General features: G+C 43.0%; 1 protein-coding gene across 1 annotated transcript; it reads left to right on the top strand.

Annotated features, from left to right (window-relative positions):
* Positions 1-713: 713 nt before the first annotated feature.
* On the top strand, positions 714-8639 carry LOC120871981 (cationic amino acid transporter 3-like). Its single transcript, XM_040252083.1, has 11 exons — positions 714-1080; positions 1681-1839; positions 5919-6105; positions 6296-6408; positions 6564-6786; positions 6954-7093; positions 7195-7297; positions 7480-7664; positions 7862-8031; positions 8280-8388; positions 8543-8639. Exons 1-11 carry the CDS (start codon positions 714-716, stop codon positions 8602-8604), a joined length of 1818 nt encoding a protein of 605 aa, XP_040108017.1. The 3' UTR covers positions 8605-8639.
* The last annotated feature ends 3902 nt before the right edge of the window (positions 8640-12541 follow it).

Raw genomic sequence — 12541 nt, 5'->3', positions numbered from 1 at the left:
TTTCCTTCTGTAGGGGCAGAAGACTTGGCTTTCTAGATTCTTCAGCTGGGCTAACAATTCAGTTGACATAGGGCAGATGAACACAGTTAGTTTAATATGTACAGGAGCCCCATAAAAATTTTTGAGGCTCAAAGACTGTCAGACAATTGAGGCTTATATGAGCCCCTGATTTAAGGAGAAAGGGGTGGGGATCTGGGCCTTCAAATGGCAGGAAGACCGTGCACAGAAGGATGAGAAGAGCAAGTGCCTGGTGAACAAATGTTTGCCCACTACAAGCAGGTAAGCCTTTCTGAGATTAAAAAGTTTTCTGTGGTAATAACTCTCTTGCTGGCATAGGTCCCCTAATTTGCATTATTTTGAACAGTTAAGGGAGAGGTAAAGAGCTTCTCCTGAGTCTTACAGGTCTTAATTAACTTTAGCTCAAAACAATCTACCCATCAAAGGGGCACATTTGGGGAGACAATCCACTCCGTCTCACTTCTTTTCAAGCAAACTTTCCAGCAACTTTGAGACAAATTCAAAGTCTTCTCTATAAATGTTGGAAACCAAATCTCAGAGATGGAGAGCTTGCCCAATGTGTCCTTTACCACCTGCTTCCCATTACTTCCATACTCCATAGAATTGGACCCCCAGTGCTGAGAGTGGATGGACATTCTTAATGGCTTTCTGTCTTCTTTTCTCAGCACACTGTAGCCTCCTCAACTACATCTAGGATGTTGCTTCAGTTTGTTCGCCAGTTTGGTCAGAAGCTCATCCGCAAGCGGCTGAAACCCATAGATGAGTCCAAGAGACCCGTGGTTTTTCTGAACATCCGAAACCTGGTGATCTTGGGTGTGGGCAGGATGCTGAGAGGTGCCATGTACCTTGTGGCTGGTACAGTGGCCAAGTACATAGCTGGACCAGCAACCATCATCTCGTTCTTGGTAGCTGCCCTGTTTTCTATGTTTTCTGGATTCTGCTATGCTGAATTTGGGGCCTGGGTACCACACGCTGGTTCTGCATACCTCTACAGCTATGTCATGATGGGCCAACTCTATGCCTTCATCATTGGCTGGAACCGCATACTTCCCTTAGTCATTGGTGAGATGATGGGGCAACGAATGGTGTGGGGCTTAAGACTGGGAAACTATGTTGAAGGATTGGGTTCTCAGTCATTCATGAGCACTTCATTCTTGGCCTCATGGAGGGAAGTTGATAATAGTGTCAGGAAGACCCCACAACTACATTCAACTCGGTTCTATCCTGTGTCCTTAAATGATGGACCATGAACCCAGAAGGAAAGGGAGCTGTAGGGAGTGGGTGAGAGGGAGGCATGTCCCACAGGCTCATCCCCTCACCATAGTGAAGTCTTTGCTCAGTTGTTGCCTTCCTGGGATTTTCCTTTGCCACTTGATTTCAAATTCCATGCCTTATCCCAGCCCTCCCAGTCCCACTTACGTGTTTTCTGTTCTTGTATAACATTGATCAGCTCCTAACATATTAAAACACCTGACATTTTGGTGAATAATTTGGATCTACTCTCCCTAGCCCATGAAAAGAAACTCTTTGATATTTTGTATTTTTTAGCAGGTATTTGTGTATATAGGCTTTTTGTATATATAGATATTTTTTCTGTGTTTTTAGATCCTATGGACATCAATTTTTATTTGTCAATGAACGCTTCTTCCTCTGCCTCTGCAGGCACTGCCAGCTTGGCCAGGGCTTCAAGTTACATCTTTGACAGCCTGATTGGGAATTACATCTCTCAGGCATTACAGGAAACTTTCTCTCTGCACCTGCTTTACTCCCTGGCCACATATGCAGACTTCTTTGCCCTGGGCCTGGTACTGCTGATGACAGGTGAGACAGGGCTCAACAACAGGATGGGAAGAGCGGGCATGGAGTGGGAGCTGGTGTAGGAAAGGCTTGACATAGCAGAATGGTAGGGGATTAGAAATAGAAAGAAGGGCTTAGAGACAGAAGCTAAGACAAACCATTGTGTTCCACCCTTGGCACTATTGACAATTTGGGCTTATCATTCTTTGGTGTGCAGGGGCTGTCTGTGAATTTTAGTTTTGTTTTTTTTTTTTATCATTATTGAGTGTTGAGTATCATCCTTGACCTTTGCTTACTAGATACCCACCCCAAACTGTGGCATCTACCACCCCAAACTGTGGCAGTCAGGGTGTCTTCATATAGTGCCAATCCCTTGGAGATTGGGGAATTGTGTCCCTTGGGGAACAAAATTACACCCCAGCTGAGAATCATTTACTTAGACCAACAAATCATCGTCTGTACTGAGGCCAAAGATTTTTTTTAGTTGAGAGGATGTTCACATTCACTCTTTTTCACATAGCACAAAATTAACCACTTTATTATTTTTCCCAGCTTCATTGAGGTATAATTGAATTACAACATTGTGTAAGATTAAGGTGTACAATATCTTGCTTTGTTAGACTTGTATTCTGAGAAGATTGCCACAATAGTTAACCATCTCAAAGTGTACAGTCATTTAGTACATCTATAATATTAGGCAACCATCACTTCCATCTAGTTCCAAACACGTTCATCACCTCAAAAGGAAACCCTATACCCACTGAGCACTGTCTGTTTGTCCACCACTGCCAACTGCCAGCCCTGGGCAACTATTTGTCTGCTTCCTCTTGTTGTTTGGTCACTAAGTCATAGCCAACTCTTTGCAACCCCATAGATTACAGCACGCCAGGACCCTCTGTCCTCCACTATCACCAAGAGTTTGCTCAAATTTATGTCCATTGAGTCAGTGATACTATCCAACTCTGTCACCCTCTTCTGCTCCTGCCCTCAATCTTACCCAGCATCAGAATCTTTTCCAATGAGTCAGCTCTGCCCATCAGGTGATCAAAGTTTTGGAGTTTCAGTATCAGTCCTTCCAATGAATATTCAGGGATGATTTCCTTTAGGATTGACTGGTTTGATCCCCTTTCTGCCCAAAGGAATCTCAAGAGTCATCTCCAGCACAACTCAAAAGCATCAGTTCTTCAGCGCTCAGCCTTCCTTATGGTCCAACTCTCACATCCATACATGACTATTGGAAAAACTGTAGCTTTGGCTATACAAACCTTTGTCAGCAAAGTGATGTCTGTTTTTTAATATGCTATCTAGATTTGTCATAGTTTTCCTGCCAAGGAGTAAGTGTCTTTTAATTTCATGGCTGCAGTCACTGTCTGCAATGATTTTGGAGCCCAAGAAAAGAAAATATATCACTACTTCCACTTTTTCCTTTTCCATTCACCAGGAAGTGATGGAACCAGATGCTATGATTTTAGCTTTTTGCATGTTGAGTTTTAAGCCAGCTTTTTCACTCTTCTCTTTCACTTTCATCAAGAGACTCTTTAGTTCTTCTTCACTTTCTGCCATTAGGGTGGTATCATCTGCATATCTGAGATTGTTGGTATTTTTCCTGGCAATCTTGATTCCAGCTTGTGCTTCATCCAGCCCAGCATTTCACATGATGTGCTCTGCATATAAGTTAAATAAGCAGGGTGACAATATACAGCCTTGACATACTCCTTTCCTAATTTGGAACCAGTCCATCATTCCATGTCCAGATCTCACTGGTACTCCTTGACCTGCATATATACAGATTTCTCAAGATACAGGTAGAGTGGTCTGGTATCCCCATCTCTTGAAGAATTTTCCACAGTTTGTTGTGATCCACACAGTCAAAGGTTTTGGCGTAGTCAATAAAGCAGAATTAGATGATTTGTCTGTATTCCCCTGCTTTCTCTATAATCCAATGAATGTTGGCAATCTGATCTCTGGTTCCTTTGCATTTTCTTAACTCAGCTGTATATCTGAAAGTTCTTGGTTCACATATTGCTGAAGCCTAACTTGAAGGATTTTGAGCATAACATTGCTATCATTGAAATGAGTGCAACTGTATGGGAGTTTGAACATTCTTTGGCATTACTCTTCTTTGGGATTGGAAAAACTGATATTTTCTAGTACTGTAGCCACTGATGAGTTTCCCAGATTTGCTGACATATTCAATTCAGCACTTTCACAGCATCATCTTTTAAGATTTGAAATAGCTCAGCTGGAATTCCATCACCTTCACTAGCTTTGTTTGTAGTAATTCTTCCTAAAGGCCACTTGACTTCACACTCTAGGCTGTCTGATTCTAGGTGAATGACCACACCATCATGGTTATCTGGGCCACTAAGACCTTTTTTGTATAGTTCTAGGTATTCTTGCCCCCACTTCTTAATCTCTTTTGCTCCTGTTAGGTCCTTAACATTTCTGTCCTTTATCATGCCTATCCTTTCATGAAGTGTCTCAATATCTCCAATTTTCTTGAAGAGATTTCTAGTCTTTCCCATTCTATTGTTTTCCTCTATGTCTTTGCATTGTTCACTTAAGACCGCTTTCTTAACTCTCCCTACTATTCTCTGGAATTCTGCATTCAGTTGGATATGTTTCCCTTTGTCCTTTGCCTTTCATTTCTCATCTTCCCTCAGCTATTTGTAAAGACTCCTCATACAGCCATTTTTTACATTTATTTATTTATTTTAATTGGAGGCTAATTACAATATTGTGATGGGTTTTGCCATACATTGACATGAATCAGCCATGGGTATACATGTGTCTCCCCATCCTGAACCCCCTTTCCACCTCACTCCCCAGCCCATCCCTCAGGGCTATCCCAGTGCACTGGGTTTGAGTGTACTGTTTCATGCATCAAGCACATTGGTCATCTATTTCACATATGGTAATATACATGTTTCAATGATATTCACTCAAATCATCCCACCCTCGCCTTCTCCCACAGAGTCCAAAAGTCTGTTCTTTACATCTGTGTCTCTTTTGCTGTCTCGCATATAGGGTCATTGTTACCATCTTTCTAAATTCCATATGCATGCGTTAATATACAGTATTGGCCTTTTCCTTTCTGACTTACTTCACTCTGTATAATAGGTTCACTTTCATCCACCTCATTAGAACTGACTCAAATGCTTTCTTTTTAATAGCTGAGTAATATTCCATTGTGCATATGTACCACAACTTTCTTATCCTTTCATCTGCTGATGGACATCTAGGTTGCTTCCATGTCCTGGCTATTGTAAACAGTGCTGCAATGAAAGTTGGGGCACATGTGTCTCTTTCAATTCTGGTTTTCTCGGTGTGTATGCCCAGCAGTGGGATTGCTGGGTCATATGGCAGTTCTATTTCCAGTTTTTTAAGGACTCTCCACACTGCTCTCCATAGTGGCTGTAGTAGTTTGTATTCCCAACATCAGTGTAAGAGGGTTCCCTTTTCTCCACATCCTCTCCAGCATTTATTGTTTGTAAACTTTTTGATGGCAGCCATTCTGACCAGCGTGAGATGATAGCTCATTGTGGTTTTGATTTGCATTTCTCTGATGATAAGTGATGTTGAGCATCTTTTCCTGTGTTTGTTAGCCATCTGTATGTCAGAAAGACTTTCTGCCGTCTTGCATTTCTTTTTCTTGGGGATGGTTTTGGTCATTGCCTCCTGTACAATGTTAGGAACCTCTGTCCATAGTTCTTCAGGCAGTCTTCCTACCAGATCCAATCCCTTGAATCTATTTGTCACTTCCACTGTATAATCATAATGGATTTTATTTAGGTCATACCTGAATTGTCTAGTGGTTTTCCCTACTTTCTTCAGTTTAAGCCTGAATTTTGCAAAAAGGAGCTGGTGATCTGAGCCACAGTCACCTCCTGGTCTTGTTTTTGCTGACTGTATAGAGCTTCTCCATCTTCAGTTACGAAGAATACAATCAATCTGATTTCAGTATTGACCTTCTGGTGATGTCCATGTGAGGAGTTGTCTCTTGTTTTGTTGGAAAAGGGTGTTTCTATGACCAGTGTGTCCTGCTTTCTGTATCTATCAATGTATCAATAGTTTGAGTGTTTCATACTACATCTTTCCCACAGGACTACTGGTTCTGGGAGCTCGTGAATCAATCCTGGTTACCAAAATATCCATAGGAACCAACCTTTTGGTTCTCGTTTTCATTATCATCACTGGCTTCGTTAAGGGAGATCTGCATAACTGGAGGCTCACAGAACAGGACTACAAACTGAACACATCTGGATCCAGTGACATCTATGGCATAGGAAGGTAATATTGGCCATAATATATGGGTGAAGAGCATGCAGAGCTGATATAGTGTGGACTAAAGATATCTGGGCTGATGGATGCAGATGAAGCGAGTCCTGGAGCCCAGGACTTGAGGTATGAAGGAGAAGCTGAGTAGAGATGGCGGAACACATCTCACCGGCATTCTTTCTCTCTCTTTCTCTCACCGTAGCTTGGGCCTTATGGGTTCTGGAGGATTTGCACCTTTCGGCTTTGAAGGGATTCTCCAGGGAGCAGCTACCTGTTTCTACTATTTTTTTGGTATTGATGCTGTTGCCACTAAAGGTAACATGGCCACTTTGTGTCCCATCTGAACTTTGGGAACAGGCTGGCTGCCCCTGGCTTAGGGGAAACCTGCTTGTGGAGTGCAAAAAGGAAGGGGATTTTGTGATTTCACCCCAGTGTGTTTTCCTGACCCAATACTTCTTCCCTTTCTGCAGGGGGAGAAGCTATAAATCCTCGTCGTTCCATCCCCTGGAGCATCGTGATCACGATCTTCATCTGCTTTTTGGCTTATTCTGGTGTCTCAGCGGCGCTCACCCTCATGGTGCCCTACCACCAGATTCAGCCTCACGACCCTTTGCCACAAGCCATCCTCCATAGTTTGTGGCTCCCCGCCAGATACTTCGTGGCTGTTGGCACCCTCTGTGCTCTTATATCCAGGTCAGTGCCATGGTTTTCTCCCTGTCTACTGTCAGATGGTCAGATCTTCCAACCCCTAGAATTGGTAGAGAAGACAGAGAGACACCTTGCTCCAAGCCGACAAGAGAGCACAAGCCCCGGTCTTTCCTGCTTCTCCACATCCTTACATATTTCCATTTTCTCTTCAGACTCTATAGTTCCATGTTCAGAATGCCTCCTTTGATCTACGCGATGGCAGAGGACGGGCTCCTTTTCCGGGTACTTACCCGGATCCATGTCCGCACAGGCACCCGTGTCGTAGCCATCATGTCTGCTGGAAATCTTACAGGTTAAAAAAAACAAAAAAAAAAATTGAAACCCACGCTGTAACTTACATATTTCCAGCTGTTTCTCACTGCCTTCCTCACCTTGTTTGTGCCCTCATTCTAGGGCTCATGGCGTTACTCTTCACGTTCACAAATCTTGTGGATCTCGTCTCAGTCGGGACCCTGCTCGTTTACTCCCTGGTAGCGTTTTCTATTCTTGTTCTCAGGTGAGACCCCACTGCACCTCGGTAGGGAGTCTTGGAGATTAGCTGGGAGGTAAACGTCTTCTGCCTTCATGCTATCTTCTAAAAGTCCTGCTCTGCTTAAGACAGGACACATGTGAAATACGCTGGGTGATGTTGGCTAAGTAGGGACTGCTGTTAATATTGCCTTAAAACCTCTAATTCAGGTACCAGCCAGACCAGAATTTAAGCGAGAACGAGAACACAGAGCTGCCTGTCCCTGATGAACATCAGTTGGACTCTGAACCTGAAGCAAGAAACTCAAACATTCTAAAGAGTTTGTGGTTCCCTATCAGCACCATCCCCACTAGGAAATCTGGCCAGATTGTCTATGGATGTGCCTCACTACTCGGTGAGCAGTGGGATTTCTCTTTGGTCATTTTCTGAAATTGACAGTATGGTGTTGGAGTGTGAATTTGTCCATTGAGGAGTCTTGGTGATATGAGGGCCCTTGCTGAGGTGGGCAGCCTGGGGAGAGGTGTGACCCAAGGTCTTGACATCTTCAGCTTCTGAAGTTGAACCTGTTCTCCTGCACCTTGACTCCTGTAGTTCTCCTGATGATAATCCTGAGCCTGATCCTGGTCCAGTGGTCCAGTCAGGGGTTCTCTGGAGACTCTGGGTACACACCAGTGGCTGTGCTGCTGCTGCTGCTCATCATTGGGGTCACAGTCATCATCTGGAGGCAGCCACAGAGACCTGGGACTCACCTTTACTTTAAGGTAAGTGACCTTATGTGCCCAAACTGTCCACCTCGAGTGAACATGCCTCACGGTCTAAACATCCAGGGAGCGAGGGGAACTGCTAAAACCAATGCACTCTTCCCTGATCCCCACTCAGTACTTTACATACACAGTCTGAGTAGGCACTGGATACACAGTCTGAAGGCTGGTCTTCTTGCCCATGTGGGGTAGAGTCTCTCATTCAGACATCTGGCCTGTGTCCAGGGATGACCTGGCTCTGCCCACAGGTCCCTGCTCTGCCTGTCTTCCCACTGGTCAGCATCTTTGTGAACCTTTACTTGATGATGCAGATAACTTCTCAGACCTGGGCCATATTTGGCATCTGGAATGTGATTGGTAAGTGGCTTTCTGGCATAAAGAGACCCCTTGAGTGACTGATCCCAAACTGAGCAACCCTAAACTTCTTGGCCACCATAATAGGAAGCCTATTGGATGTTTGTAACCAGGAAAAGTCCTACTTATCCTTCTCATTTTCTCATTTCCTTACTAGGATTTCTCATATACTTTGGATATGGGATCCGACACAGCTCAGAGGAGAACAATGAGCAATAACCACCAGCCTCCACCTCCCAGACTCTTGACAAAAACACCCCTAATCCTGAGTCATCTTAAACATAGGTCATAGATGCTGTGTAGAATCCCTGTATACATAGAAGGTGTCTTCTTCTACAAGAACACTTTCAGCCACTAGGGAGTGTGAAGGTGTATGCATCTACAACCCTGTCTTTATTGCCAGAGGACAAAGTGACTTTAATGTTGTCTAATTTTTAAGTAAGCTTTTCAAAGCATGATGTACATACACAAAAATACATGCTTCTTAAGTGTGCCACAAGACCGATTTTCACAAAGAAAGTACAAGAACCTAACCAGCGGGAGAAAGAAAATGTTGACCTGGCACCTGAGAAAGAACTCCTGGTTCCCGTCTCCAGCATGAGCACAGAGCTGGCCACTTGAGGAGGAAACATAGGTAATCCTATATTGTGTAAGAGTTACACTTTAAATATAAGGTCATCAATAAGGTTGAAGTAAAAAGTCAGTTTTCATTCCAATCCCAAGAAAGATAATGCCAAAGAATGTTCAAACTACTAAACAACTGTGCTTATTTCACAGCCTAGCAAGATAATGCTCAAAATCATAAGCTAGACTTCGGCAGTACATGAACTGACAGCTTCCAGATACAAGCTGGGCTTAGAAAAGGTAGATGAACTTGAGATCAAATTGCCTACATTTGTTGGATCACAAAGAAAGCAAGGGAATTCCAGAAAAACATCAACTTCTGCTTCATTAGCTATGCCAAAACCTTTGACTGTGTGGATCACAACTAACTGTGGAATATCCTTAAAGAAATGAGAATACCAGACCATCTTACCTGCCTCCTGAGAAACCTGTATGCAGGTCAAGAAGCAACAGTTAGAATCAGACATGGAACAGTGGACTGGTTCAAAACTGGCAAGGGAGTATGATAAGGCTATATATTGTTCCCCTCTTATTTAAATTATATGCAGAGTACATCATGCAAAATGCTGGGCTGGATGAATCACAAGCTGGAATTAATATTGCCAGGAGAAGTATCAACAACCTAAGATGATACCGTCCTAATGACAGAAAGTGAAGAGGAAATAAAGAGCGTCTTGATGAAGGTGAAAGAGGAGAGCGAAAAGCCTGGCTTAACACTCAACATTCGAAAATACTAAGATCATAGCATCTGGTCCCATTACTTCCTGGCAAATAAAAGAGGAAAAAGTGGAAGCAGTGACAGATTTTCTTTCCTTCGGCTCCAAAATCACTGCAGACAATGGCTGTAGCCATGAAATTAAAAAACATTTGTTCCTTGAAAAGAAACCTATGACAAACCTAGACAGCATATTAAAAAGCAGAGAGATTACTTTGCTGACAAAGGTCTGTCCAGTCAAAGCTACGGTTTTTCCAGTAGTCATGTACGGATGTGAGAGTTCAGCCATAAAGAAGGCTGAACACTGCAGAATTGATGCTCTTGAAAACTGTGGTGCTTGGGAAGACTCTTGAGAGTCCCTTGTACTACAAGGCGATCAAACCAGAAAACCCTAAAGAAAATTAACCCTGAATATTCATTGGAAGGACTGATGCTGAAGTTGAAGCTCCAATACTTTGGCCACATTACGTGCAGAGCTGACTCAATGGAAAAGACCCTGATTCTGGGAAAGACTGAGGGCAGGGGGAGAAGCGGGAACAGATGGTGAAACGTTTAGATGAAATGTTTAGTACTAACTCAATGTACATCTCCAGGAGATAGTGGAGGATAGAGTAGCCTGGTGTGCTGCATTCCATGGGATCACAAAGATTTGTACATGACTTAACAACTGAACAACCACAACAGGACCCTGCAGGCATGCCGCTGAGATATTCCTGGTTTGATTCCACACTACCATAGTAAAGAGAACTAGTAATAAAGAGAGTCACACAATTTTTTTTTATTTCACCAACTCAATGGACCTGGGTTTGGGTGGACTGCGGGAGTTGGTGATGGACAAGGAGGCCTGGCTTGCTGCGGTTCATGGGATAGCAAAAAGTCAGACACAACTGAGTGACTGAACTGAACTGAGTGCGTATAAACTTATGTTTACACTACACTGTAGTCTATTCAGTGTGCTATATATTCGTCTAAAAAATGTACATACTTTAACTTAAAAGTACTTTGTTGCTGAAAAATGCTAGCTGTCATCTGACAACCCAGAGTTGCCACAAACCCTCAGTTTGCAAAAACTGCATCATCTGCAAAGCACAATAAAATGACATCTGCTTGTACATGTGTATGTATATATTGAAAGATGTATAGCTAATGTGCACAAAAGATGTATATGTAAGATATGTATTAAAGTATATGTATTAAGGTTCATTGTTGATCTAAAATCAATGTATCTAGTTGTCCTGTAATACTATTTGCTGTATCTGTCACTTCTTGGTGTCTGTGTATGTTCTCTGCATTCTAATAGCCTCTTGACATATGGGTATAGTCAAACTTCGTTAGGGCCCATCCTCATGACCTCATTATTCTTAATTACCTCTTTAAGGCCCCCCACAAAATACAGTCACATTCTGAAGTCCTGGGGATCAGGAATTCAACATATGAATTTGAAAGAAGGGAGATGCATTCACCTCTTCACACTTTTGATCACAATTTGCTTCCCAGTAGCAAAACAGTGTCTGGAATACAATAAATGCTCAGTTATATTTGATGAAATATTTAATGAAAGAATCATATGTACATGTAATATTTTACATGACCCAAGATGGGGAACTTTTTATTTACCAGTAATTATCAAAGGGAGACCACGGTATTTGTTTGGGAAAATGATATTTTGCTAAATTATTTGGAACAGAAAATGAGACTTTAAGGCCATGTCTAATCTATGACTGGTCTTCCCTGGTGGCTCCAGGGTAAAGAATCCACCTGCCAATGCAGGAGACACGTTCAACCCCTCGATTGGGAAGATTCCCTAGAGGAAGAGATAGCAACTGTTTCCAGTGTTCTTGCCTGGAAAATCCCATGGACAGAGAAGCCTGGAGGGCTACAGTCCAGGTGATGGAAAAAGAGTCAGACACGACTTAGAGACTAAACAACAGCAATGTCTATAGCTGGTGCTGGCTAGATCATTTCACAGGAGAGAAAAAATGCAGAGAAGAATTGGGGAGAAGGGGAGAGAAAAGAGAGGTGAGGAGAAGGTGGTGAAGGGTTCTGTGAGATGAGAACCTCTTCCCTTGATCTGATCTCACTTTCATATGAAAATCACGAAGTGATTGATGTAGGTAAGCATCTCAATGAAAGAAAGATTTTTAAAATGATTATTCTTGGTGTAGATTGATGAGGAGACAAACAGTTGGCACAAGAAGGAGAAAGAGCATATCATGAGTGTGTTATTTAAATGGGTGGTTCCCACAGATGGCAGGAAGTCAGTGAGTGGTTGTGAGCCGGGCAAGAAGGTGAGGAAGGGGTTTGGGAGATGACTGAGGGTCTGCTGTCTTTCCAGGGACAAGGGTACAACGTGGACACTCCATGCTTTACACATTCCTCTCCACCCATCCAATGCCTCCCCACTTTACTGGTCACATGAGCCTGGACACGTCACCTAACATTCCCTCTAACCCTCTAAAGGCTTGGCAAAGAAATGCAGAAATAAGACACAGGATGAGTACTTACATAACCTATATAAGATGGGAATTTCAGAGCTGAGGTGTTTGGCTCTGTTGATGGAAAATTAAATAACAATCAAAGTAAAAGAAAAAAAGGGAAGAGAGAATTTTGGTTATTCCTGTGACATTCAGATTTTTTTTTTTTTTTACTTTACAATTCTGTATTGGTTTTGCCATACATTGACATGAATCCACCACAGGTGTACATGCATTCCCAAACATGAACCCCCCTCCCACCCCCCTCCCCACAACATCTCTCTGGGTCATCCCCGTGTACCAGCCCCAAGCATGCCGTATCCTGCATCGGACATAGACTGGC

This window comes from Oryx dammah, unplaced genomic scaffold (genome assembly GCF_014754425.2).
Source record: "Oryx dammah isolate SB20612 unplaced genomic scaffold, SCBI_Odam_1.1 HiC_scaffold_13, whole genome shotgun sequence".
Lineage (NCBI taxonomy): Eukaryota > Metazoa > Chordata > Mammalia > Artiodactyla > Bovidae > Oryx > Oryx dammah.
This window is presented reverse-complemented; position numbering and strand designations above follow the sequence as displayed.

Excerpts from the sequence above, each read along its gene's own strand:
- LOC120871981 (XM_040252083.1), top strand. The coding sequence starts at position 714 with ATGTTGCTTCAGTTTGTTCGCCAGTTTGGTCAGAAGCTCATCCGCAAG. Across the intron at positions 6,787-6,953 it reads CTCTGTGCTCTTATATCCAG|ACTCTATAGTTCCATGTTCA; the intron begins GTCAGTGCCATG and ends TTTTCTCTTCAG. Across the intron at positions 7,094-7,194 it reads GTCTGCTGGAAATCTTACAG|GGCTCATGGCGTTACTCTTC; the intron begins GTTAAAAAAAAC and ends CCCTCATTCTAG.